The 25,836-nt window shown below is 45.1% G+C and overlaps 1 protein-coding gene across 1 annotated transcript in view; it reads right to left on the bottom strand.

The window, feature by feature from the left end:
• The window catches only part of FAM184B (family with sequence similarity 184 member B), a 137,280-nt gene that overhangs the window by 36,697 nt on the left and 74,747 nt on the right, over nt 1-25,836 (bottom strand). The window contains exons 6-7 of the mRNA XM_045771315.2: nt 12,826-12,936; nt 7,829-7,936 (exon numbers count right to left, since the gene is read on the bottom strand). Of these exons, the coding sequence (XP_045627271.2) occupies nt 7,829-7,936; nt 12,826-12,936 (219 nt within the window). The remainder of the gene's footprint in view (nt 1-7,828; nt 7,937-12,825; nt 12,937-25,836) is intronic.

Below are 25,836 nucleotides of genomic sequence, written 5' to 3'. Positions count from 1 at the left end.
TTTAAAATATGCATTAATTGACTGTTTATGTTATTGGTAAAGCTTCTTGGTCAGAGTATGGGTCATTAGTAGTTAAGTTTTTGGAGAGTCAAAAGTTACATGTGGATTTTTAATTATGCAGGGAGTTGGTGCCCCTAACGCTAGCATTGTCCAAGGGTCAATTATATACTTAAATGACAAACTGAGAATATAGGTTTTTTTCTATCACATAGGGAACATTTAAAAATGATCCCACTGGGTGGCTCAGTCACTTAAGCGTTTGTTTTCGGCTGAGGTCATGATCTCGGGGTCCTGGGATCGAGCCCCGCATCGGGCTCCCCACTCAGCAGGGAGTCTGCTTGTCCCTCTCCCTCTGCTCCTCCCCACTCCCTGCTTGTGCTCACACGCTCTCTCAAATTAAAAAAAAAAATCTAAAAAAAAAATGACCCCACAGAAATCTACAAGCATCTCACCACAGTTCCAAGTGTTGACATTCTGCAGACCATGTGATCTGATGACAATGCAATAAAATTAGGAAAGCAACAAGAACGTAGTTTCAAAAAAGTCAACTCTGGGATAAAGCTAACGACATACACTTAGAAGGAAACTTATAGCCTTCACTGTATTTATTAGAAAACATTTCAGAAGTTAGAAAAAGTATAACAGAATAAACCCCAAGTAAGCAGAAGAAATAGGTACAAAAGACAAAATTAATGACATAGAAAAGAAGAGATCCGAGCAATGCATCGGAAAGCTGGCTTTTTGAAAAGACACATGAAGCCTGATCAAGGAAAAGAGGAGAAGAAACTTAAAGCAATATGAATAATGGACAAATAGCTCACAAAAGTTATTACAGAGATGAAAAAGAATTTCCAATGTACTCTGAGCCACTCTGAGGACCGTGAAGGGAAATGCGCAGGATCTAATTTCTGGGCCACCTTATCAACAACTCATATATTTAAAGGCATCCTGGGCAGGAGTCCAGAAACAGGAGAGGATGGAAGATGCTATAAAAAGCTGATGATGCACCGGGATGACTACACTGGCTCCCAGCTGCATCCATTTTTCTATTTCCATATATTGACTGATGGATGCCTAGGACTCTGTAAGGTCGGCAGGAAAGACACTGCCATCCTTGTGTTACAGATGATGATGTGAGATCAGAGAGTAGTCCAGTGACTTGCCTCAGGTCACATGGCCACTGGAGGGTGGCATGAGGACTGGACCCCTGGATTGTCCCGCTGCCTGCCCCGTGATTCCATGTGACCCCAATGGTACTCGCTACCGCCATGTTGGCAAGATCGCCAGCTGCCAGCATCAGGACTTAACTGGGTGTGAGTTCAAACCATGTTGTACAAATGTGCTGTGAGAAATATCTGTGAAACAGACATTTAAGATCAACCTGATAGATAAAGGTTGTTTTCCTAATCAACAGGGAGGTGAACTCAGCAATCCTTTCTGTCTATTTACTTTTTTTCCATCTTCCAGGACCAGAGACAGGGGCATTCTTTCTAAAAAGAGGGTGAATCCTCCTCTCCCTCCACAAGTAATTGGAGAAGGAGCCCAGTGTTCTTCTAAATCGTCCTCCAGCCAAGACTAATCTTTGAAGGTGTTCCTAATCTGACCTTTGACTACTAGGACTCAAAATGGTACCCTTAATGAATTCCACTCATTCAATTGTCATGTCATGGTTCAGTTGTGCACAAGATGGTGCTAAACATCTGCCACATACAGGTATGTCAGGTGCTGGAAGGGCAGAGATAAAGAACACATAGTTCTTGATTTCAGTACACTTATGGTTCAGCGGGGGGACCAACATATAAGTGTCAAAAATATTTCCCTCCTCTCTCCCTCTACCTGTGTACCTGGCATTTGAGGTCAAAGTACATCATTCAAGAGGCCCTAGGGTGCCATCAGAATGTTTCACTAATGGACATGACCATGGAGATCAACAGTTGGCTGAACGAGTTCTTTCAAGCTCACTGATACTCATGTCAATGGCGCGCTCTCCCCTGACCTTCAAATGGAACACACTGACCAGCTGCCCTTTCCTGGTTATCTGCTTGGGATCTCAGTGAGCTCCTCCCAGGAATGACCCTGAGCCACTCCTGGTGTATTCAGAGTTATCCGCCCCTGATTTACACTCTTGGTTTCCCCATCAGGCATTTTGCTCTGGTTTCGGCCAGCACTCTCGGTCCAGGGCCAAAGTGGCCTGGGCATAAAGTGTGCACAGAAAAATAAAGAGTTCTGCTTCCTCCTCCAACCGTCTACCACCAAAGCCTCCTCCCAGCTCCTCCCAAGCAAAGAGTTGGCTGGTTATTTTAAACCTGCGATCACATTAGGTCTTCATCTTTCATCTCCCAGGCAGTTAACTTCTTCTGGATCGTTTCTATTTTAAAGGAACACCTACACCCAGGAAATCTCCTGGAAGGGAATATTCAAAGTCATGCTCAAGTTCAGTTGACAATCTTTCAAAGGTAGCATTATGTATGTCTTAAAATAGAACACCTAATGCAATGGGGTTTTGCTGAAATGATTACAGGGGATTGTAATAGATACTATAAAGTCACCTTACATTTATAGACTCTTGAACAGTTTTGAAAAGTTCCTTCATATGAGTTCTTCCGTTCATTACCACAAGTCTCTGGGTGTAGAGCCAAGTAGGGATTATTGCCCTCATTTTACTAAAGAGAAGCAGTATTGGGTCATGGTTTGGAGTGGGGGCCTGAGTTTCCCTACCTATAAAGTGAGGATGATAATGACACTTGTCTATCAGGGTTGTCGTGGGGCTGCATAAAGTACTATGTTCTTTTTTTTCCTTCTTTTTTTAAATATTTTTTTATTATATTATGTTAGTCACCATACAGTACATCCCTAGTTTTTGATGTAAAGTTCCATGATTCATTACTTGCGTATAACACTCAGTGCACCAGGCAATATGTGCCCTCCTTAATACCCATCACCAGCCTATCCCATTCCCCCAACCCCCTCCCCTCTGAAGCCCTCAGTTTGTTTCCCAGAGTCCATAGTCTCTCGTGGTTCATTCCCCCTTCTGCTTCCCCCCCCCTTTCTTCTTCCCTTTCTTCTCCTACCGATCTTCCTACTATTAGTTCTTGGCACACAGTCAAGGCCTGGTCTGTGTCTGCTACTCACAGTAATGAGGAAACCGATCTCAGGTTTTTGGACTTGCCTAAGGTCCCCCAAACAGGTCTGGGGGAAATCTGGGGTGGAATCCATGTCCTAACCCTCAGACCGGAGCTGTTGCCTGCCCTATGCTGTCTTCCCAGGTTCAGCAAATCTCAGCTCGATTCTCAGCCAAGAATCTCTCCACAGAGTAAATCTTCAGGGCAGCCTGCCTTGCTCCAGGTCAGAGAGAACCAGACCCCTCTACTCACACCACACAGAGGGTTCCCTGCAGTCGTTCGAGGGCTTTAGTGGTTGTTTGTCTGCCCACCCCCAGGACAGCTGACACCCTGGGATTCCTATGATCCACTGGGTAGGCCACATGGTGACAGCTGCCCAGTGAACCGCGCAGGGCCCCCTGTGAGCAGGGGACAATTCCCAGGCCTGGGAGAGCTTCAGTGTGCCCCTCATCCCCCTTCCTACAGGCCTTGGGTATTTCACCTTGAGACCTTTCCCTTGCTCCTTCTCCCTGCCCAGTCCCTTTCTGGGGAAGTCATCTTCAACTTTCAGTGTCCAGACAGATGGCAGCAGAAGTCACTCCTCTGTGGAACCTTCCTGGACTCCCCTGGGCAGAAACCTGCCTCTCTCATTTTGGCTGCAAAGAATCTTCCTGCCATTATTACAGTATTTATCATACTAGGTTATTATTTAAGTTAATACTTATTTCCCCCTCCTAGAAATGGAACTCTCCAAGGGCCAAGACTGGTCCTTACTGACCCCAGCATCCAGCCCCCATGCCCTGCATAGACGCCACGCATAAATATTTGGTGAGGCAAAAAGACTTGAATAATTATGATCACCAATGATTCTTCTTTTTCTTCTGGAAGGGTACAGGCATGAGAATCTGTGGAGGGGCGCCTGGGTGGCACAGCGGTTAAGCGTCTGCCTTTGGCTCAGGGCGTGATCCTGGCGTTATGGGATCGGGCCCCACATCAGGCTCCTCCGCTATGAGCCTGCTTCTTCCTCTCCCACCCCTCCTGCTTGTGTTCCCTCTCTCGCTGGCTGTCTCTATCTCTGTCAAATAAATAAATAAAATCTTTAAAAAAAAAAAAAGAATCTGTGGAAACTTCACTCCTTTTCTGCCTCAGCTCACTGTGACCCAGGCACCAGAGGAGTCTTTCAGAAAAAAAGTTTTCCTTCAGAATTACCAAGACTGACGTGGCTTTCTGAAAACTAATGAATAAAACTATGTATCTAAGAGAATCAAAGAGACTTGACATGAGAGATCAAGACAAAAGGTTCGGCAAAGTCCCAGCTGTGCCGGGGACAGAGCCACACCCAGGCTTGGCAACCCTCTGTCTGTATGTTCTGGGAGTGGAGTGAAGACAGCTCGGCTCTCACTTGACGTTATTATTTATATCTCTCTTGACTCACTGCAGTGCTTTGGCAGAAGAACCAATGGCCTAAACCAAAACTCCCGAGTCTTGAACACACTTGAATTTTATGGCCCCTTGTAGGCCCGTCCCTGTGGAGCGCCTGCTCTGGCCGCGCTGCAGGGGGCTGCTCACACAGCCTCTCCACCAGCCTGAGAAATTCTCTAGGACTTTGTATCTCTGGCCTGGGCCAAGCTTTGACTTGCTTGGCTCGTATATAGTCGGCCTGCCAAAAATATTTGAACTAAATTCCAAATTTTCTCTGGTGGGTTACATTCCGCAAGTTTTATAATGCACTGCGTTGGCCAGGTTGTGGCAGACAGACACTCACACGTGCGGCCGTTGGGAGTGTGCGCTGGGACATCATCGGAGGAAGGCAATGTGGTGTAACTATCAAAGTTAGAGACACACATGCCACTGGACCCAGAAAATTCTACGATCACAAGTTAGCACCCACCAAGCATTTGTCCGTGCTGGGTACTTTCCGACACTGTACGTATATTAGGCTTCACATTTAGGCCTCACAAAAGCCCCTGAGGTAGATGGTATCATTGCCCCAATTTTACAGATGAGGAAGCTCAAGCGAAGAGACTAAATCATTTGTCCAAGATTGTCGGGCCAGTGAGAGCTCAGGCGTCTGGTGCAGGGGGAGCTTGCCTCACCACCGTCTACACTATCTCCCTCTACAGAGCTATCCACCGAAGCAGTATCCGTAATGGAGAAAACCAACCCAAGTATCTCTCATAAGGGCAAGTTTACATATATTACAGTTTTTCTTTACAAGGGGACACTGGGCAGTTGTTCTTGAAAACAAATGAGGTGTAAGTAAGTGTTCTGATGTGTTGCAATCTCCAAGCTATGAAAATTTAAGATAGAAAAAGTAGATTAGAGCACAGGCCAGTATGCTACCATTTGGAGAAAAAGAATATATTCATAATTATGCCTGCATATGCACGGTCTACAGCTCTGAGCAGATACACAAGAAGAGAGAAAATAAAACGAAACCACACAGGGAACTAGGGATCGGGGATGCTTTTCACTGTATGCCTTTATATACCTTCTAAATTCTGTGCCACGTATATGGATTAAGTATTTGAAAAGAAAACAGTTGAAGAGAACAAACCATACCTGCAAAGCACATAATAGTTGCCTGATAGAAAACACAGCCCCAGATATTTAATCCTATTACTAAATGTCCACATAGTTTTCAAGCCGTTGGTTTACGAATGCTTCTCTCCTCCAGCGTCTAGCTCAGAGCTGGCCCAACGTAGGTATTCCACAAACGACTGCGGAATGAATAAATAACGTGCATGTAGAGTTGAATCAAATGGAACTAATGTTCCCTGAGCTTCTATGTGCAATTCACGCACACCCTAGGAGGGGTGTGTACCGCTCTCTAGAAACCGGGCTCATGAGGGACAATGTTCTAGACCAAGGAGCGTGGGAGGAGAGCCAAGTTTCATGGTGAAAGGATGCGTGGCCCCAGATCAGGAAGGACCAGTCCCATCAAGGAAGGTGCGTCTGCTCTGTTAGCCTTCTCCTGCAGGCTTATGTGGGTGCAAAGAGGGCTGCTCAAGGATTCTCCCCCAGTCTGTGTGTCAGAGGGAGAAACAAGGGCATCCTGGCTACCCTCCTCCACCCAAGACAGAGCTGAGGTCTGTTTTATCTGGGAGGCATCCTGGGCATGTGCTAATACTCTCACAAGGAGAGTGGGGGCTCAGAGCCACAGACCCAGCAGTTCTGTCCTGTCCTGGCTGCTTAAATGCCTGTGACCGTGGGCAAGTCACCCAACCTCTCTGTGCCTCAGTTTCCTCCTTTGTAAAATGAGTGCATTTCAGGGTTGTTGGAAGACTCCAAAGAAGTTGGGACCTTGCTCTAGAGCTGACTGGGTCCCATACAAATGTTCATTGTCATTCACATCGATATCCACCAGATTTTTAGCTCATTTTTACCCTGGTGAATATGTGGTTAAGTAGGGGCCATCCCAGTGGGGGGGGGGGGGACTATGGGGGTGGCTGGCAGGACCAGGGCTCAAGCTCTGGAAGTCTGGGGTTGAGGGAGAGAAACTGCAGTTCCTGTCGACACTCGGGCACATGGACATGGTGAATAAGAGACGGGTGAGGATGAAGCAATGAGATTCAGACTCACTTGTGTTTTCCCACCTGGAGTATGAAGTGGACTGAAAACCTGGGACAGGAGCAAAGTAAAATCTTACAGTGGTGGGCTTTTGCTGGTTCCAACTGTGAAGATTAATAGGGAAGCTGAACCAAGAGGGTCACTGAAGCCAGGACACTCAAACGCCAACTTCACGGGAATTATTTATGTGTTTGATATCATGCAGCAAATATTAAATGTGTGCTCATGTTCTGCATTAAATTGTGGCCCTGGGAAGAGATACCGACGTCCTAGCCCCAGTACCTATTCATGTCACCTGATTTGTATAGAAGATTTGTGGATGTAATTAGTTAAGATGAGGTCATACTGGATGACGGTGGACCCTAACCAAGAATCCTGGTGTCCTTACAAGAAAGCCATGTGAAGACCCAGAGGCACAGACACACAGGGAAGAGGGCCCCGGGAGGACAGAGCCAGAGCTTGAAGTGATGCACCCACAAGCCACAGAATGCCACAGATTGCCAGCAGCCTTCAGAAGCTGGTAGACAGGCCCGCAGGAGAGTCTCCCTCACAGCCACCGGAAGGAACCAACCCTGCTCACACCCTGATTTGGGATGTCTAGCCTCCAAAACTGTGAGGCCACACGTTTCTGTGGTTTAAGCCGCCAAGGGTGTGGTGATTCATTATGGCAGCCCTAGGAAAATAAAAGGGCTGATCGTGAGTGGACAGAGGACATGCAGGAACCAGCGTCTGCCCTGGAGCAGGGTCCCTAAAAGGGCAGCCCCCCGGGGAAGGGCTAGCAGGAGAGTAACTGATGTCTCGGCTGCAGAGGGAGGTGGCCAGGGGGCGTTATTACTGTGCTTCCTGCTGGGCAGAACCGAAGGCCGACTCGAGGCCAGCACCCTCCTATCTGCCAGGCAAGCTGCTCTCGGAGACGAGAGAAGATTTCATCTGACAAGCCTTGTTCTTTTTCAAACCACGCAGATAATTACTCAGAACTCTATTTTCTTCATGGTTTTTGCAAATGGATTTTGCAGTGATTTTTTTTTTCAGATATTTTGGCAGCTCTGAGGGGGGAGATAAAAGAGCCCATTAACGCCAGCGTGTGTCATCAGGGACGATGAGGTGCTGCGAGAAGGGAAATATCTTTAATTAAATCAGAAAAAACCCAAGGTTACCTGGGTCTCTAAAATGCTGCGGTGCTGGCCGTCCAATTCCTGGGGACTTTCTTTGCCTCTTCCGGTAGGTACCTTATTCTGTTGGATAAATTCTTCCAGTCTTAAAACCTAAAATAGAAGAAAAGAAACACTTGGTAATGAAATGGAGTCCCATCTCCTGATGGGGTCATTAATCTGGGAAACCATTCCCCCGGGTCAATTGGTTCTGGGGACAGTGCCCCATTAAACGGCTTCTAAACGTGTTTCTGGAAAGGCCATTTCTAATTGCCTGGTTGCTTCATCTTCCTGGAAAAGATGAGCCTGGCAGGTGTGTAGTACTCTATACTTCCCTTTAGAGGAAGTGGGGGCTGTGGGGTGGTTTTCCTTGGCTTTCATACCATTCCTGCAAGATCACCCTATTTCTTTTTTTTTAATAATAATTTTTTGTTATGTTATGTTAGTCACCATACAGTACATCCCTAGTTTTTGATGTACTGTTCCATGATTCATGTTTGCGTATAACACCCAGTTCTCCGTGCAATATGTGCCCTCCTTAATTCCCATCACCAGCCTAACCCAACCCCCAACCCCCTCCCCTCTGAAGCCCTCAGTTTGTTTCCCAGAGTCCATAGTCTCTCGTGGTTCATTCCCCCCTCTGTTTACCCCCCACCCCTTTATTCTTCCCTTCCTTCTCCTACCGATCTCCCTGCTATTTCTTATGTTCCATAAATGAGTGAAACCATATGATAATTGTCCTTCTCTGCTTGACTTATTTCACTTAGCGTAATCTCTTCCAGTCCCGTCCATGTTGCTGCAAATGTTGTGTAATCGTTCTTTCTGATGGCTGAGTAATATTCCGTTGTATATATGGACCACATCTTCTTAATCCATTCGTTTGTTGAAGGGCATCTCGGCTCCTTCCACAATTTAGCTATTGTGGACAATGCTGCTATGAACATTGGGGTGTATATGGCCCTTCTCTTCACTACGTCTGTATCTTTGGGGTAAATACCCAGTAGTGCAATAGATGAAAGACCTCGATGTGAGACAGGAATCCAACAAAATCATAGAGGAGAACATAGGCTGTAACTTCTTTGACATCGGCCACAGCAACTTTTTTCATGACACATCTCCAAATGCGAGAGAAACAAAAGAAAAAATGAACTTATGGGACTTCATCAAGATAAAAATGCTTCTGCACAGCCAAGGAAACAGTCAAAAAAACTAAGAGGCAGCCCATGGAATGGGAGAAGATATTTGCAAATGACACTACAGATAAAAGACTAGTATCCAAGATCTACAAAGAAATTCTCAAACTCAATACACGAGAAACAAATAATCAAATAAAAAAATGGGCAGAAGATACGAACAGACACTTTTCCAATGAAGACATACAAATGGCTAACAGACACATGGAAAAATGTTCAAAATCATTAGCCATCAGGGAAATTCAAATCAAAACCACAGTGAGATACCACCTTACGCCAGTTGGAATGGACAAGGCAAGAGACAACAAATGTTGGAGAGGATGTAGAGAAAGGGGATCCCTCCTACACTGTTGGTGGGAATGCAAGTTGGTACAGCCACTTTAGAAAACAGTGTGGAGGTCCCTTAAAAAGTTAAAAATAGAGCTACCCTATGATCCAGCAATTGCACCCTATTTCTTTTTTTTTTAAAGTTAGTCGATAAAGAAAAGGAACAATATTTAAGAGTTATACCAAAGAAAGGGTGGCTAGAAGGTCTATGAAAGTGTATAGCCCTCATTATGACGACGATGATTAGCCAACTAATTGTAGAGTATCCATTAAACAGACTGGCTTCTCTGCTCTAGACTTTGAGAAGAACAAGGCAAATAACCATAAAGAAAATGCAGAAGTTGCTAACAAATCTTTGTAGGAAACCTAACCCTCCTCAGGCTCCACGCCAGGTATGAGGAGATAAGGAAGAGGGACAGAGAGAGAGCAAGATGGTAAGAGAAGAAAATACAGCCCGTGCTTTTCAGAGGCTGTCATCTTACAGAGGAGGCAGCAGGGAGATGGTTATAATCACAGCAACATTCAGAAGACAAAATAATAATAATATCATTAATGATGTGTTTGCTCTGTGCCAGGCACAGACCTAAGCATTTGGCAGTATAAACTTTTTTAATCCTCATAACAACTACTACAAGACACATACTACTGCAGAGAATTTACAGCAAAAAACTCTGCCCAGGGGAGTCCAGGGCACCTTTAGGGGCACTGAAGGATGAATAGGAGTCCATCAGTGGTGAGGGTGAGAAAGGACATTCCAGGCGGCAGGAATAGCAGGTGCAATGACAGAGGGAAGGTAGGATGTGTGTGAGGACCGGAGGAAAGTTCCATGTTGGGGACCCGGCAGGAGTGGCTGAGAGTTCCATGTAGGAGTGGCTGAGAGGAAAGAGAGTCCTGAGGAGTAGTGGTGGTAGGTTGGGCAAAGCCCCAATTATGAAACACACGGAAATTAAAGATTTGGGGGAAGAAGGAGGGGGACCTTGAGCAGATTTGGGTTTTAGAAGGCTAGTCTGGAATTCGCTGGCCCAGGGAGAATGTGGAGGCAGGGAGATACAGGCCAAGGCTCTTGCCAGTCTCTAGGCAACATCCCAGAAGATGAAGATTATGAAACTCTTTATACTGCATCTTGCTAAGACTTACGAACTATTCAAATGGAGCCCTACACAGTTGTTTATGTAACATCTACAAGAGGTAAAGAAAAAGAGAGTCTAGACAAGCCATCCTGGGGGTCGGATAAGGGGAGAGGATGGGACTGAGAGCCTTTGCGTGTTAGAACCCACAGGACTTGACAACTGATTGATTGTGCTGATGGGGCAGGGCGGGGACTCCAGGTCAGGATGGAGGAGGTCAGGGCTGACTTTTCCATTTCTAGCTTTGGTAAGCGGGTGAACAGATGGTGTGGAAGAAATGGAGGGTGAAGAGCAGGCCTGGGGTGCTTTGTCAGATCCAGATCAGCCTCTGGGTCAGGCCAGCTGTCTGCAGATACTCCGGTCCTGAATGATCCTCGGTCATCAAAGATGCGACATACCATGCTAGACGGAGTATTAGCATAGTGGTTAAGAGTGGGGTCTTCAGAGCCACATTACCTGGGTTTGAATCCCAGACCCACTAGTCACTACCTGTGTGACTTTGAGGAAGTGATTTACTTTTTCCGTGCCTCAGTTTACTCATCTGTAAACTGAGGATCACCATAGTACCCACCTTGTACGATGGTAGGGAGGACTAAAAGTTACTCTATGTAAACTGCTTAGATAGCACCTTAACTAAAGTAAGCACGCGGCAAAATTCACCCCTATCGTTTTTAGAGAGGGGTTCTCAGGGGCATTTAGAGAAATAGTCGGGGGGGAGCCCCCAGGCTCCCATGTCAGAAGCATGACTGGGCTGGTCCCACGCACATATGTGAAGCGTCCCTAAGCTCTGCAGAACAACTACTCCAGGTCCAATGTGAAACCTGGCAGTACAACTCAACAGGGAGGGAGAGAGGAAGGAGAAAGCAATGGGCATCCTCACTGTGCTGCCACCTTGGGCTGAGGTGGAATAGAAGCTTCTGGAACAGAGACTTTCCACCAGGACCGCTCTTCCAGAGCCCCTGATATAGCAAGTGCAAGGCATGGCATGCTCACCTTGTAGAAAAATGATAACTTGTGACATAGAAAAAAAGGTTGGAGAAAACCATAACGTGTACAACCATCACTCAGCCAAGAGATAACATACCACAAATACAGCTGCAGCCCCTGACCTTCTCCCTGATCCATCGCCCTCTCTCCCTTCTAGAAATAACCCCCGGCTCAGATTTCCTTCTGTCATTCTCAGGCGTGTCTCCAGACTGAACTCCACTATGTATTTCTCAACAATCAATACTGTTTTGCACACGGCTTCTAGATTCTTTAAAGCTCCCCCAGGAGGTTGCTGTGCTCAGCCAGGGCTGAGGAACGAATTTCATGAACTCCTGAGGGAAGGGAGGACTCAGGGCTCATTTGGAAGGTGTGAGAGACGGCAGGGGAAGCAAGGAAACCCCTTTACATTTTGGGGGTTCTAATTAGGCTCAAGAATGAAGCCTGTTTCCAGTCCCTCCCACAAGTTCCCCCCATAAGATGGCCAACAGGTCTTTGACCTTGGTCTCTGGGTGGTCAGGACAGGTGGACCCACAGAGCAAACTGTGATGCTCAGCTGGTCTACAGGCATTCTCCACTCCCTTCTCCCTTGCCTGCCTCCTCTGTGCCTCCCCAGGCTGGCCTCGTGACACAGATATTACCGATGGGAGGAGGAGTCAGCGGGAGCCCTCTCTGAAGGCTTGCGGTTTTCTGATGAAATGGGCAGGCCTGGTCCTCACCTCCCCCCGCTCCCCCCCTGCTGTTTCGTGGTGTAAATTTGGACCTAACAACACAGTGGTGACAGTCATTTTCCAAGCCTGAGGGAATCTGAGCTGACTTCTCCCTTAGATGCTGCAGGCACAGGGCCTAGGGCCCACGATATTTTCAGGGACCATGACAATGTTTGAATTTCTTTTAAAGCCAGAAGGTAAAAATACAGCTTGGCTCTATGAATCTTTATACCAATGTAGTCATAAAATATAATTTTTGATATATTTTTTTCAATAGAGGAAGGAGCCCATGAAGGCAAAAGCGCCTAATACCCAGGAAAGTGAGGACACAGCCCAGGAGGAGGAGAGACTGTGGGAATCTCAGATACACCAGGCCTGATGTCATTTAGCCACAGGATCGACCCCAGCAGCCTACTGCCTCCTTTTATGTGAGACATTAAGAGCCTCTTTGTAAAGCCTCCATAAATCAGGCTCTCTGTTACTCGCACCTAAATTTATGTCTCACAAGACGGATTTCTTGCCAGGCAAAGTCCTTTCTTTTCTTCCAAGGATGCTGAGCATATGGAAGTCAGGCCTGTTTTCTGTGATTCCTGACATCTTACTTAACCAAGACTCCCACCCAGACCCATCACTCCCAAGCACTGCATTAATTCGGGATTTACCTCAAGCAGAGAATTCTGGAGCTTCACATTTAGGGCTGCTTTCTCTTCTTCCAGCTGCTTGATTTCATTTTCTGACTTCTTCTTCACTTCCTCCAACTGTGTTTCTACTTCCTAAATGATGATTAGAAGAGTTATTCACAAAAGGCATGAATGCATGGACAGGACATGTATAGCTTCACACCTTGCCTTATCCCAAAGGGGTTCAAAGAAACTTACAATAAAAATAAAAAAAATAAGCCAAATAATTAAATACAAAATTAATCTACAGAAATCCATTGCATTTCTATATATTAATAATGAACCAGCAGTAAGAGATATTAAGAAAACAATCCCATTTACAATTGCACCAAAAAGAATAAAATATCTAGGAACAAACTTTACCAAGGAGATGAAAGACCTGTGCTCTGAAAACTATAAAACATTGAGGAAAGAAATTGAAGAAAACACAAACAAACGGAAAGATAGTCCATGCTCATGGATTGGGAGAACAAATATCTTTAAAATGTCCATACTACCCAAAGCAATCTACACATTTAATGCAACCCCTATCAAAATACCAACAGCATTTTTCACAGAACTAAAAATCCTAAAATTTGTATAGAACCATGAAAGACCCCAAAATAGGCGAAGTAATCTTGATAAGGAAGAATAAAACTGGAAGTATCACAATCTCACATTTCGAGATTTACTAAAAAGCTGTAGTACTCAAAACAGTATGGTACTGCCACAAAAATAGACACATAGGTCAATGGAACAGAATAGAAAGCCCAGAAATAAGAAATGTTTATTTGCCTCCTTGATGGAGGCAAGAACATGAGATGGGAAAAATACAGTCTTTTTAGCAATGGTGTCGGGAAAACAGGACAGCTACATGCAAAAGATGAGACTGGACCACTTTCTTATGCCATACACAAAAATAAACTCAAAATGGATTAAAGAACTAAATGTGACACTTGAAACCATAAACATCGTAGAAAAGAACACAGGCAGTAATTTCTCTGACATCAACCATAGCAATGTTTTTCTAGATATGTCTCCTGAAGCGAGGGAAACAAAAGCAAAAATAAACTACTGGGAATACATCAAAATCAAAAGCTTCTACACAGCAAAGGAAAAAATCAACAAAACTAAAAGATAACCTACTGAATGGGAGAAGATACTTGCAAATGACATATCTGATAAAGGATTAGTCTTCAAAATATATAAAGAATATAGAACTCGGGGTGCCTGGCTGGTTCAGTCGGCAGAGCAACTCTTAATCTTAGGGTTGTAGGTTCGAGCCCCACATTGAGTGTACAGATTACTTAAAAATAAAATCTTAAAAAAAACGTACAACATCCAGAAAACAAATAATCCGTTTTAAAATGAGAAGAAGACTTGAACAGACATTTCTCCAAAGAAGACATCCGGATGACCAATAGACACATGAAAAGATGCTCAACATCACTCAGCATCAGGGAAATGCAAATCAAAACCCAATGAGATGTCACCTCACACCTGTTAAAAGGGCTAAAATTAAAAACACAAGAAACAAGTGTTGGCAAGGATGTGGAGAAAAATGAACCCTTTGCACTGTTGGTGAGAATGCAAACTGGTGCAGCCACGGTGGAAAACAGTATGGAGATCCTTAAAAAATTAAAAGTAGAATTACATATGATCTAGTAATTCAACTATTAGGTATTTACCCAAAGAATACAAAAACACCAATTTAAAGAGATACTTGCACCCCTATGTTTATTGCAACATTATTTAAAATAGCCAAATTAAGGGAAGCAGCCCATGTGTCCATTGACCGATAAATGGATAAAGAAGATGTGGTGTATATATGGACACACACACACTGGAATATTACTCAACCATAAAAAAGAATGAAATCTTGTCATTTGCAGCAATATGGATGGGTCTAGAGAATATAATGTCAAGTGAAATAAGTCAGAGATAGAAAGACAAATACCATATGATTTCACTCATATGTGGAATTTAAGAAACAGAGCAAACATACAGAGAAAAAGAGGAGACAAACCAAAAAACAGACTCTTAACTATAGAGAACAAACAGATGGTTACCAGAGGGGAGGTGGGCGGGGGATGGGTGAAATAAGTGATGGGTATTAAAGAGTACCCTTATGTGAGCACTGAGTAATGTAGAGAATTGCTGAATCACTATATTGTACACCTGAAACTAATAAAACACTGTATGTTAATTATACTGGAATTGAAAAAAATTTTTAATGATTGATTAATTAATTTTAAAAAATCCCTGGAATGAATAAATCCAGAGTCAGCAGCATTTTATATAAACCATTACTTCATTCCTGGCACTGGTTTACTTCTAAATCTCAGCTTTCAATGTTACTTAAGGAAATAACTGCACAGTTATTAAATTCTACTTCAAGTTAACAAAAAAGGAAGCCTACAACACTCATAAAATATTAGAAGAAAACACAAATTAGCAATAAACAATGGGATGCCTGGGTGACTTGATCAGTTGGGCAGCTGACTTGGCTTTGGCTCAGGTTATGATCTCAGGGTCATGAGATGGAGCCCCATTTGGGGCTCCACGCTCCGTGCGGATGTGCGGAGTCTGCTTGGGATTCTCTCCCTCTCCCTCTGCCCCTCCCCCCATGTGTACGTGCGCTCTCTCTCTCTCTTTAAAATACATAAATAAAATCTTTGAGGAAAAAAAGAAATACACAAGAAGTTCAAAAATAAACAGATCTTAAAATTATACCCCAAATCTGATATATATTGGAGGAGGGACATGGTAGACATCTGGGTTTAAGTTTTATAGTGTCAAGTGAGAAAAGAGAATGCTCGTTACTGACCCAATCCTCAGTGTTCCATAAGTCAAAAAGCCAAGTACATTCTCAGATGCAGGGAAATACTAAATTCAGAGCAAAATTTTCCTCTGGTCTTCTCAATGGCTTCCATACTTTAGTCAAAATGATGGGGCCCACGGGACTGCTTCCTCCACGGTTCCTCACCACAGCCTCACCACAGAAGATCCAGAGAGAGGAAATATTCTGGGGACCATGTGAATGGAGCAGCCTTTTAGCTGTGTGATGTTGAGCACGTTTTCTACCCTCTCTGTGACTCATGTGTTCCTTCCAAGCCTAGCGCAGTTCTGGCTGGGGGAGGGATGGATAAATAAGTAAGTACTACTACTATTTGATAGATGCCTACCATTGCCAATCTCGCTTATCTCGGGGAAAATCTTGTAAGTAGAGGAGTGGATGAAATATCCTATTCCTCTTAGCTGGCCTTTATATGTAGATAACAGCTTATTCATTCGACAAATACTTACTGAGACCTACCGCGTGCCAAGCACTGTTCTCAGAGCTGGGGATAAGAACAGACCAAATAGGGGCGCCTGGGTGGCACAGCGGTTAAGCGTCTGCCTTCGGCTCAGGGCGTGATCCTGGCGTTGTGGGATCGAGCCCCACATCAGGCTCCTCCGCTATGAGCCTGCTTCTTCCTGTCCCACTCCCCCCGCTTGTGTTCCCTCTCTCGCTGGCTGTCTCTATCTCTGTCAAATAAATAAATAAAATCTTTAAAAACAAACAAACAAACAAACAAAGAGAACAGACCAAATATCTACCTGCTCGCTAGGAGCTCACACTGGCATAAAAGAGGCAGCCAAGTCGATAGGCACAACTCAGTAGACGCTACGTTGAATGGTAACAAGTGCCGAGGACAAATAACAGAACAGGGAAGGGGGCTATGGAGGGTCGACGGGGTTGGGTTCAGTTCACATAGTTCGGCCAGAGAAATCCTTGGAAGAAAGCGACTCTGGAGTAAAGGCCTGTGTGAAGTAAGGAGGCTATCCATGAGATGTCTCGGTGTGAGTACTCCTGGACCTGCACAGGCCCTGGCATGTTCTAAGGACAGAGAGGAGGCCTCTGTGGCTGGAGTGGAGTGACTGAGGGAGAAGGAAGTGGGAGATGGGGTTAGAGGACATGGGGGAGACCACAGGAAGCCTCAGACATGGTGGTAAAGACGGTTAAGATGAAGGCCAATTGACAGCTGGAAAGTGGAGTGACATGATTCAGCTATAACAAGGTCACTCAGCTTCTGTCTTAAGGATAGACTGAAGGGGGGATGCGGCAGGCCAGTGAGGAGCCTGCGGCAGTAACCCAGGTGGGAGCCAAAGGGGGCTGGACCAAGACAGCAGCATGGCTGGCGACAGGTGCAGAACCACAAATGTTTTCTCAGTGTACACTGCGAGGGCCTGCTGTCAAGGACAACACCAAGGTTTCTAACCTGAGCAGGGGAGAATGGTACTGCCATTAACACAGATGAGGAAGATAGAAGAAGCAGGTTGTGGCATGTAGGAGGAGCTCACTGGGGAAATGTTGAGTTTGAGACCGCTGTTAGATGTCCCGTGTGCAGGTGGACACATGGGTCTGGAAATCAGGGGAGAGTTCTGGATTGCCGGTATGCATTTGGGAGTCATCGGCATACAGAAGTATTAAGCTATGTGCTTGGATGAAAAAAGCTAGAGAATATAAAGGAAAATGGGAGAGATTCAAGAACAGAGAACCCTGGGACACGCCAGCAGTTGCTGTGAAGTTGAGGTTATAGTGTCTGAGCGTTATCTGGAGCTCGGTTCTCCTGTGCTGCCAATTGATCACGGACCTTTATGCTCTCATTGCGAGCAGATGGACATAGTAATAGCAGCTGACGCTTACCGTTTACTGAGTCCTTTCCACAAACACTCACTTGATCCTTAAGAAAACCCAATCACTTTGGTACTATTGTTGAAGTTCCTTATATAATAAAGAAATGAAGCTTAAAGAGGTTAAATGACTTGCCCCAGGTCATGCAGCCAGGAGGTGGGGAATCAAGATTTGAACTCAGGAAGGCTGCCTGCTTGGCTGCACTTCTTCCCTGCCATCCTAAGGGAAATGTGGCATCCAGTACAAGCCCCTGACTGAAAGGTCTTCCCACCTCTGAGACAGCAAAGCTGAGGGATGTCCTGTGGGCAGGCCCCCGATGCTCCCCAAAGCGGGGTGAAGGAGCTGGAAGTCCAGTCTTCAGGAACTGGAGGCTTGCTCTGTTTCTAAGGAATGACATGCTCTTGAGATGATATATGGGAATGTGGGGGGCATGGTTTGTGTGATGGGGTTAAATGGAAACCTGTTATTTATTCATTCAACCAACCAATATTAACTGAATATCTATTATATGCCAAGTATTGAAGGGGCTAAGGATACAGTCACTGTGTGCTGGTAAATGTTAAGCAACTGGCTTCCAATCAGTCAATCAATCAATCAATCAAATTGATTTGTAGCATTTGTTGATTTCCATAATATAAGTACTCCTACTGTGGCCGATTTCAAGTTACTACCATGATGTCACTGAACAGAGCGCTGGGAAAAGATGTGACAACTGCTTCTCAGGAGTCAGCACAAGTTGGCTCTGACACACCACTGGATGTAATAGTGCACGGGGCTCCCCAGTGGGGAGAACAAGTAGGAACTAGGTGATTACAGTGAAATGTAGTGAGAGCTATGCTAAGGTAGCATCAGTAAAAACTAGGCAAAGTGAGACAGGTGAATTTGGGCGTTGGGTGGGAGTGATCCCCCTCAAGGGAGAGCTAGGCATTAAGGCCAAGAAGGGAAAGGATATGGAACGAATGATGACCTAAAAGGCTGGAGGTTAGAACTGAACAGGGAAGTGGTGCAAGGTGAGGCAAGAGAGGCAAACAGAAGTCCCACCATGCAGGGTCTTAAAAACCACACGAAGGAATTTGAATTGCACCGAGAAGATGATAGGGGGCCTTTAGAGAATTTGAAACCTAGGTTGAGTTTTCAGAAGATCCCCCTGGGATGGAGACTGTATTCAAGGAAGTGGGGAGAGGGGACACAGGGAGACCAGTAAGGAGATCATCGCACGGTCCAGTGAAATGCTGGGTGACTGGACCAGTATCCTGCCACCGAGGACAGAGGGAACTGGACATATTCCAGGGCCATCAAAGAAGTGGACAAATGGGTTTGATGACTGATGGAACATGATGTGCGAAGAAGTCATGTCTGACTGCCGGGTTTCTGACTTGAGCATCTAAAGAGATATTGCTACTGATCACCTGGAGGACACCTGTACACTTTCTGTGGGGCCAAGTTCAGGTCAGGCCAGTGGCCCTGGGGTCAGTCACTAAGAAAAAGGCGGGATGCAATTAGACTGTCAAGTCACATGAGGTGGACACTTAGCATGGGTATCGTCTCTTCAGTAAATCGGTGATCCCTTCTGCAAGCCTTGGTGTTTGGGGAGTTCATTTGCTAAAAACGATATATAAATTATCCATTTGCCCCAAGAACCATCAGAAACAAAGCAAAATTCTGATCTTTTATCTCATTGATTAGCTTCTTCGTCACTGAAGCTTTTGTTGAATAAAAGTTTTGTTAAACATTCATCCCGGTAAAGAGACTCACTAACTCTGCCAAAGCGTGCTCACTGTCACGACAGTGTAGACGCCTGGGAGAAAGATTCCTAGCAGAAAGCAATGGCTACTCCTAATTTTACACAGTTTAGCTTCCCAGGGTCCTTGTAATCAATCACAGCTTCAGCTGTTGCCTTGACAAATGGACCTAAAGTGAAAAAAAAAGTCCCCACAGATGGAAATAGCTGACTTCATTAGTAATTTTTGGCATCAGGAAGCTTCATTTTAGGTGCAGAATAATGTAGTTTTCTGTCAGAAGACGAACAGCTCTGGGTCGCCTCGAGAGCACAGATTGGGAGGAAAGCATGCCTATATCCAGCTCAGTCCGAAGTGACCCCGAGGATTTCAACAGGAAACTTTAGCATTCTTTGAGCTAGGCAAAGAGAAAAAAACACAACTACAAGGATATGAACATGAGGGAAAAGGAGACTAGTGCTTTCAAATCTAAAAACTGGGTATTTACCCCAAAGATACAGACATAGTGAAGAGAAGGGCCATATGCACCCCAATGTTCACAGCTGCATTGTCCACAATAGCTAAATCGTGGAAGGAGCCGAGATGCCCTTCAACAGATGACTGGATTAAGAAGATGTGGTCCATATATACAATGGAATATTACTCAGCTATCAGAAAGAACGAGTTCTCAACATTTGCTGCAACATGGACGGCACTGGAGGAGATAATGCTAAGTGAAATATGTCAAGCAGAGAAAGACAATTATCATGTGGTTTCTCTCATCTATGGAACATAAGAACTAGGAAGATCGGTAGGAGAAGAAAGGGATAAAGAAGGGGGGTAATCAGAAGGGGGAATGAAGCATGAGAGACTATAGACTCTGAGAAACAAACTGAGGGCTTCAGAGGGGAGGGGGGTGGGGGAATGGGATAGGCTGGTGATGGATAGTAAGGAGGGCACGTATTGTATGGTGCACTGGGTGTTATACGCAAGTAATGAATCATGGAACTTTACATCAAAAACCAGGGATGTACTGTATGGTGACTAACATAATATAATAAAAAAATATTATTATAAAAAAATAAATAAAATAAAATAAAATAAAAATTGCAGCATCCCATTCCATACCTGGCATGGGATTCCATGGGGCATTAATTACAGAAGTCACAGAGCACATCCAGAAACTGTTCTTCTGAACTCTCATGGGACTCAGGGGAAAGGCTTTATTGCATCCACTTCACATGGAAGAGATCTCACGAGGTAAAAGTAGACTCACACCCACCTTCTGCTACCTTGTCTAGATTGCCCACAATTACAGGTAATTTTTAAAAAAGACACGTGGAGTTTGAGGCCCATGTTGGGTAGAGACATTACTTAAATAAATAAACTGAAAAAAAGAAGAAAAAAAAAGACACCTGAAGGAGCCACAGTGATGGGAACACCAAATGAGCAACTACAGAAAATTACCACAGATTTCAACTGATGCTTTGAAGGAAAACACATTGTTGTGCCTTGGTGGCTCAGTGGGCTAAGCACTGGGACTTTTGTTTTCAGTTCAGGTCATGATCTCATGATCCTGAGATCGAGCCCCCAGTTGGGTTCCACGCTCAGTGAGGAGTCTCTCAAGATTCTCTCTCTTCCTCTCCCTCTGCCCCTCCCCCACTTGCACACTCACGCTCTCTTCCTAAAGTAAATAAATACAATCAATCTTTAAAAAAATAAAGGAGGGACACCTGGGTGGTGCAGTCGTTAAGCGTCTGCCTTTGGCTCAGGGTGTGATCCCGGCGTTCTGGGATCGAGCCCCACATCAGGCTTCTGCGCTAGGAGCCTGCTTCTTCCTCTCCCACTCCCCTGCCTGTGTTCCCTCTCTTGCTGGCTGTCTCTGTCAAATAAATACATAAAAAATCTTTAAAAAAAATAAAGGTAAACAAGATATGTTAACTTTTTTTCAAGAAGAAAAATTACCATTTGAAGTGCATTTATAGTAAAGTTCACAGTGCAGCTGAAAGAGCCAACCAGTACAAAACCTAAACCATCCCTCAGAGCCACCGTGAGCAATCACGGAAACACCAGTATTAATCAACACACGGGGCATTTGGCCCCAGGAAGGGTCACATTGCAGTAGTAGGGCTGGAGTGGTGCTAGAGTAAACACGACTCTAAACCCATCCTGACAGAGCTTAAAACTAAGTCAGGAAAAATGGTAAATTTTATGTAATGCACACTTTACCACAATGAAAAAAAAAACAAGTCTGGAAATGAGGCAGCTGATTCAGAAGTAGTTTAACTGCTTGGCTTGCCAAAACAAAATTCAGCACTTGTAAAAAGACGATTTAAAAAAATCCACACTTTCAACAAGTTAACATTCTTCATGTCCAGCGTCCAATCAAAAATTACTAATGGAGGCTGCAGGGGTCCGAAATGCAAATGCTGGGAGGTGGGGGAGTCGCACACAGAATCAGCAAGAGGGTCATGAGGGCATCAAAAGGCCACCTCACCCCACCAGCCCTGCTGCCCTTTGTTGTTGTTGTTGTTGTTGTTTTAAGATTTTATTTATTTATTTGACAGAGATAGAGACAGCCAGCGAGAGAGGGAACACAAGCAGGGGGAGTGGGAGGGGAAGAAGCAGGCTCATAGCGGAGGAGCCTGATGTGGGACTCGATCCCGGAACTCTGGGATTACGCCCTGAGCCGAAGGCAGATGCTTAATGACTGCGCCACCCAGGCGCCCCCCTGCTGCCCTTTGATTTAAGTTTGGAGCAAGTCCAACATCAATGCTAACCATCCTGGTAACATCCATGCCAACCATCCCAGTAAGCCCATCCCTACTGATTTCCACCAGCATACACCAAATTTCTCAAATGTGCTCAACACACAGAAGCAGACATTTCCTGAGGACTCCTCACTCCCACCCAGAGTTTTGGTCACTACAAAGTTCTCATCCATCCTTAGGAATAAATAGAGCAAACAACATGTTTTTAGTTGTCATGTGCCCTCATCGCTTTCTGCAGGGAAGAATGCCGTGATGATGTGACTTTCCACACAGTTTGTCCTCTAATTTCCCAGTCGTGTCCGGCCAGGCTGAGCAGCTGTGGTTCCGGCCAGGCTTTGGTTTGCTCCTTTTGGTGTGGGCACATAGCTGGGGCTGCACTTGCTAGCCACACTTCTGTAGACCCACCACCCGCTGACACACCAGGTTTAAGAAGATCCGGAGTCCCTTAACATAACACCCCAAATAGCCAAGATATAATGAGTATAGTCGTCATACCGAGGACCAGGAAAATGTCATCTTGAATAAGTTTGACAATCTAAAGACCCCCCAATACCGAGATGACACAGGTTTGGGGATTTCCTGATGAATCTTAAAGTAGCCGTCATACAAATGCTTCAACAAGCAATCATAAACATGCTTAAAACAAAAGAAAAATAGTCTCAGCAAAAAAACAGAAGATACATTGAAATTGAAAATTAAGGAAAAAATACAATAACTGAAATTTTTAAAACACGGTAAATAAGCCCAATCCAGCAGAATGGAGCGGGATCTAGAGGAGAGTCATAAACTTGAAGACACAACAACAGAAATTACCTCATCTGAATAATAGAGATAAAATGACTGAAAAAAAAAGGAAAGGAAAAAAGAACAGAACCTGTGAAAATGGTGCAAAAGCTCTAACATTTGTGTGATTGGAATCCAAGGATGAGAAAAGAAAAAAAGTGGGAGTTAAAAAGTATTTCAAGAAAAAATGGATGATAATCTCCAAAATTTGGCAAAAGATGTAAACCTGAAGATTCAAGAAACTGAGCAAAAACCCGACAGGATAAACCTAAAGAAATCCACACACATACTACAGATTAAATTGTGTCCTCCCCAAATTCACATGTGGCCGTCCTAAACCCCCATGAATTTGGAGGTGGGGCCTCTGCAGGTAATTAAGTTGAGAGTAGGTTGTGAGGGTGGGACCTTCATTAAGGGGTTAAGATCCTTATAAAAGACACCAGAGAACTCTTACCCTCCCTCCATGCACATGCACAGAGGAGAGGTCATGTGAGCACACCGTGAGAAGCTATCTGGAAGCTAGGAAGAGGGCCCTCCATGGAACCTGACCACACCGGCAGCCTGATGGTGGACCTCCAGCCACCAGAACTGTGAGAAAATTCATTTCTGTTGTTTAAACCCACAGGGCTTGGTGAGTTCTTAGACATGGCACTAAAAGCATGATCCATAAAACACCCGACAAACTGGATTTTATCAAATGTAAAAACTTTGGGGTGCCTGGTGGCACAGTCGGTTAAGTGTCCGACTCTTGGTTTCTGCTCAGGTCATAATCTCAGGGTTGTGGGATCGGGCTCTGTGCTCAGCATGGAGTCTATTTGAGATTCTCTCTCTTCCTCTCCCTTTGCCCTCTCCCCCCATAATAAATACATAACACTTTTTTAAAAAAAAGTAAAAACTTTTGCCCTACTAAAAATCCTGCTAGGAGAATGAAAAGAGAAGCTACAGAAGAGGAGACCATATTTGCAAACCACACATCTGACAAAAGTGTGTATCTAGAATATATAAAGATCTCTCAAAACTCAACAGGAAATGGGTAGTGAGGAGGGCACGTGCTGCATGGTGCACTGGGTGTTATACGCAACTAATGAAGCATCGAGCTTTACATCGGAAACCAGGGATGTACTGTATGGTGACTAACATAATATAATAAAAAAACATTAAAAAAAAACTCAACAGGAAAAAAACGAACTAAGTAGAAAAGGGGCAAAAGACATGAACAGACATTTCACCAAAAAGAGTATACAGATGGCAAATAAGTACATGAAAAAATATTCAACATCACTAGCCATTAGGGAAATGCAAATGAAAACCTTTATATCACTACCTACTGGCTGGTTAAAATGAATGGTGAAAACATCAAATGCTGGAAAGAATGTGGATCTCTCATACATTATGGGAATGTAAATGGTACAGTTGCCCTAGTAAGACAGCTTGATAGGTTCTTCAAAAGCTAAACATAAACCCTACAACCCAGCAGTCATGCTCCTGGATGTTTATTCCAGAGAATGAAGAATTTAGTTCACACAAAACACTGTGCACAAATGTTCACTGCAGGTTTATATATCTAATAGCCTTAAGACAGGAAACGACCAAAATGTCCCCCAAAGGCGAAAGGGTGAACAAACTATAATATGTCCATAATATGGAATCCAACTCAGCAATAAAGAAAGGACTATTGATACACAAAACTTGGATGGATCTCAGGGGCATTATGCTGAGCGAAAACAAAAAAACCAACCACTCTCAAAACGTCACAGCTGTAGGATTTCACTCATGTAACATCCTCAAAAGAACAAAACTCTCAAGATGTGGAACAGATCGGCAGTGGCCACAGGCAGGAATTATGGAGGCAAAGGTGGGTGCATGAGGGAGATATTTGTGCTGACAGAGCAGTTCTGCACCTGGCCTGTGCTACTGCTCACGTGAATGGACACAATACAACGATAGAACCAGACACGCACATCATGCCCATGTCAGTTTCCTGGTGTTAACATTGTTCTGCAGTGATGTAAGATGTTACCTCTGGGGTAAAATGGGCGACAGGTGCCTTTATGAAGGGACCTTTCTGTACTACCTGCAGCTTCCCGTGGATCTATAAATCTATCTATCTATCTATCTATCTATCTATCTATCTATCTATCTATCTATCTATCCTAATGCCATACCTGTCAACATGTCCCAAAATAGCTCCCTAAAGCTAGCTTTCCCACCCGGGGTTCTCTGGAGCTCAAGGCTCCCCTGTGGGCCCAGTGGCGCCACCCTGTGGGTGCCAGGCAGTGGTGGAGGAGGAAGGAGGGGTCTAGTGCTGGGCTGTGGCTGGGCAGGTGCTGGGCAGAGAAGGACAGGGGTGGGGCAGAGGCAGCACCCACAGCGCCCTCCTCTCAGAGCTGATGCCCTGCTTTCAGGAAGGAAAAGGCCAGGATAGTGAATCCTCCCATCCTCCTGCCCTCCCATCGTCCTCAGGACTCCATCTGTCCCCTTGATCCTGCAGATCTCCTCCCCAACCTGCCATCTCCTGTCTCCCACCTGAGTTGTCTGCATTTTACAGAGGAAGGAACTAGGGACTCAGAAGGGGTGAGCAGCTGCAGATCACACCCCAAAGTCATGTCCTAGCCCCTTCATCTCCAGGAAGCTGCTATGTCTGGGAACCTGGCGGGGGGCAGGCAGGTGAGCTGGGTCTGAGCAGCTGAGCAGTGGACGTTCTCAGTGCTGGATCATGGAAGCAATCCACTTGCCTCTCAGGTCCCAGTTACCTGAACTCTACCACCCTCCCCACTGGCTCCTACAACCAGCAACTCTCAAAATGGCTCAGACACCACCCATCTTAGAAGCACAAGCTTGCCTCTCTCTCATCCAAATCCCCGTCAAATTCACCACCAACCACCCCCCCCCCCCCCGCCCCGGCCGCTGCAGCTTCTTCACGACTCTGCTTAGTTTACCCCTGGTTGCTAGGAACACATTTACTTGAACACCCCCCGGGGGCCACAACTTCAGGCTCTCCACCTCCACCTTGGCTGGAGCTGCAGGTGGGTCCCAGCTCACTGGGATCCATACCTCCCTTGAG

Source organism: Ursus americanus, chromosome 8 (assembly GCF_024610735.1).
Source record: "Ursus americanus isolate L20-20 chromosome 8, mUrsAme1.1.p, whole genome shotgun sequence".
NCBI classification, from domain to species: Eukaryota; Metazoa; Chordata; class Mammalia; order Carnivora; family Ursidae; genus Ursus; species Ursus americanus.
The sequence above is the reverse complement of the archived record's forward strand: the minus strand, read 5'-3'. Positions and strand labels throughout refer to the sequence as shown.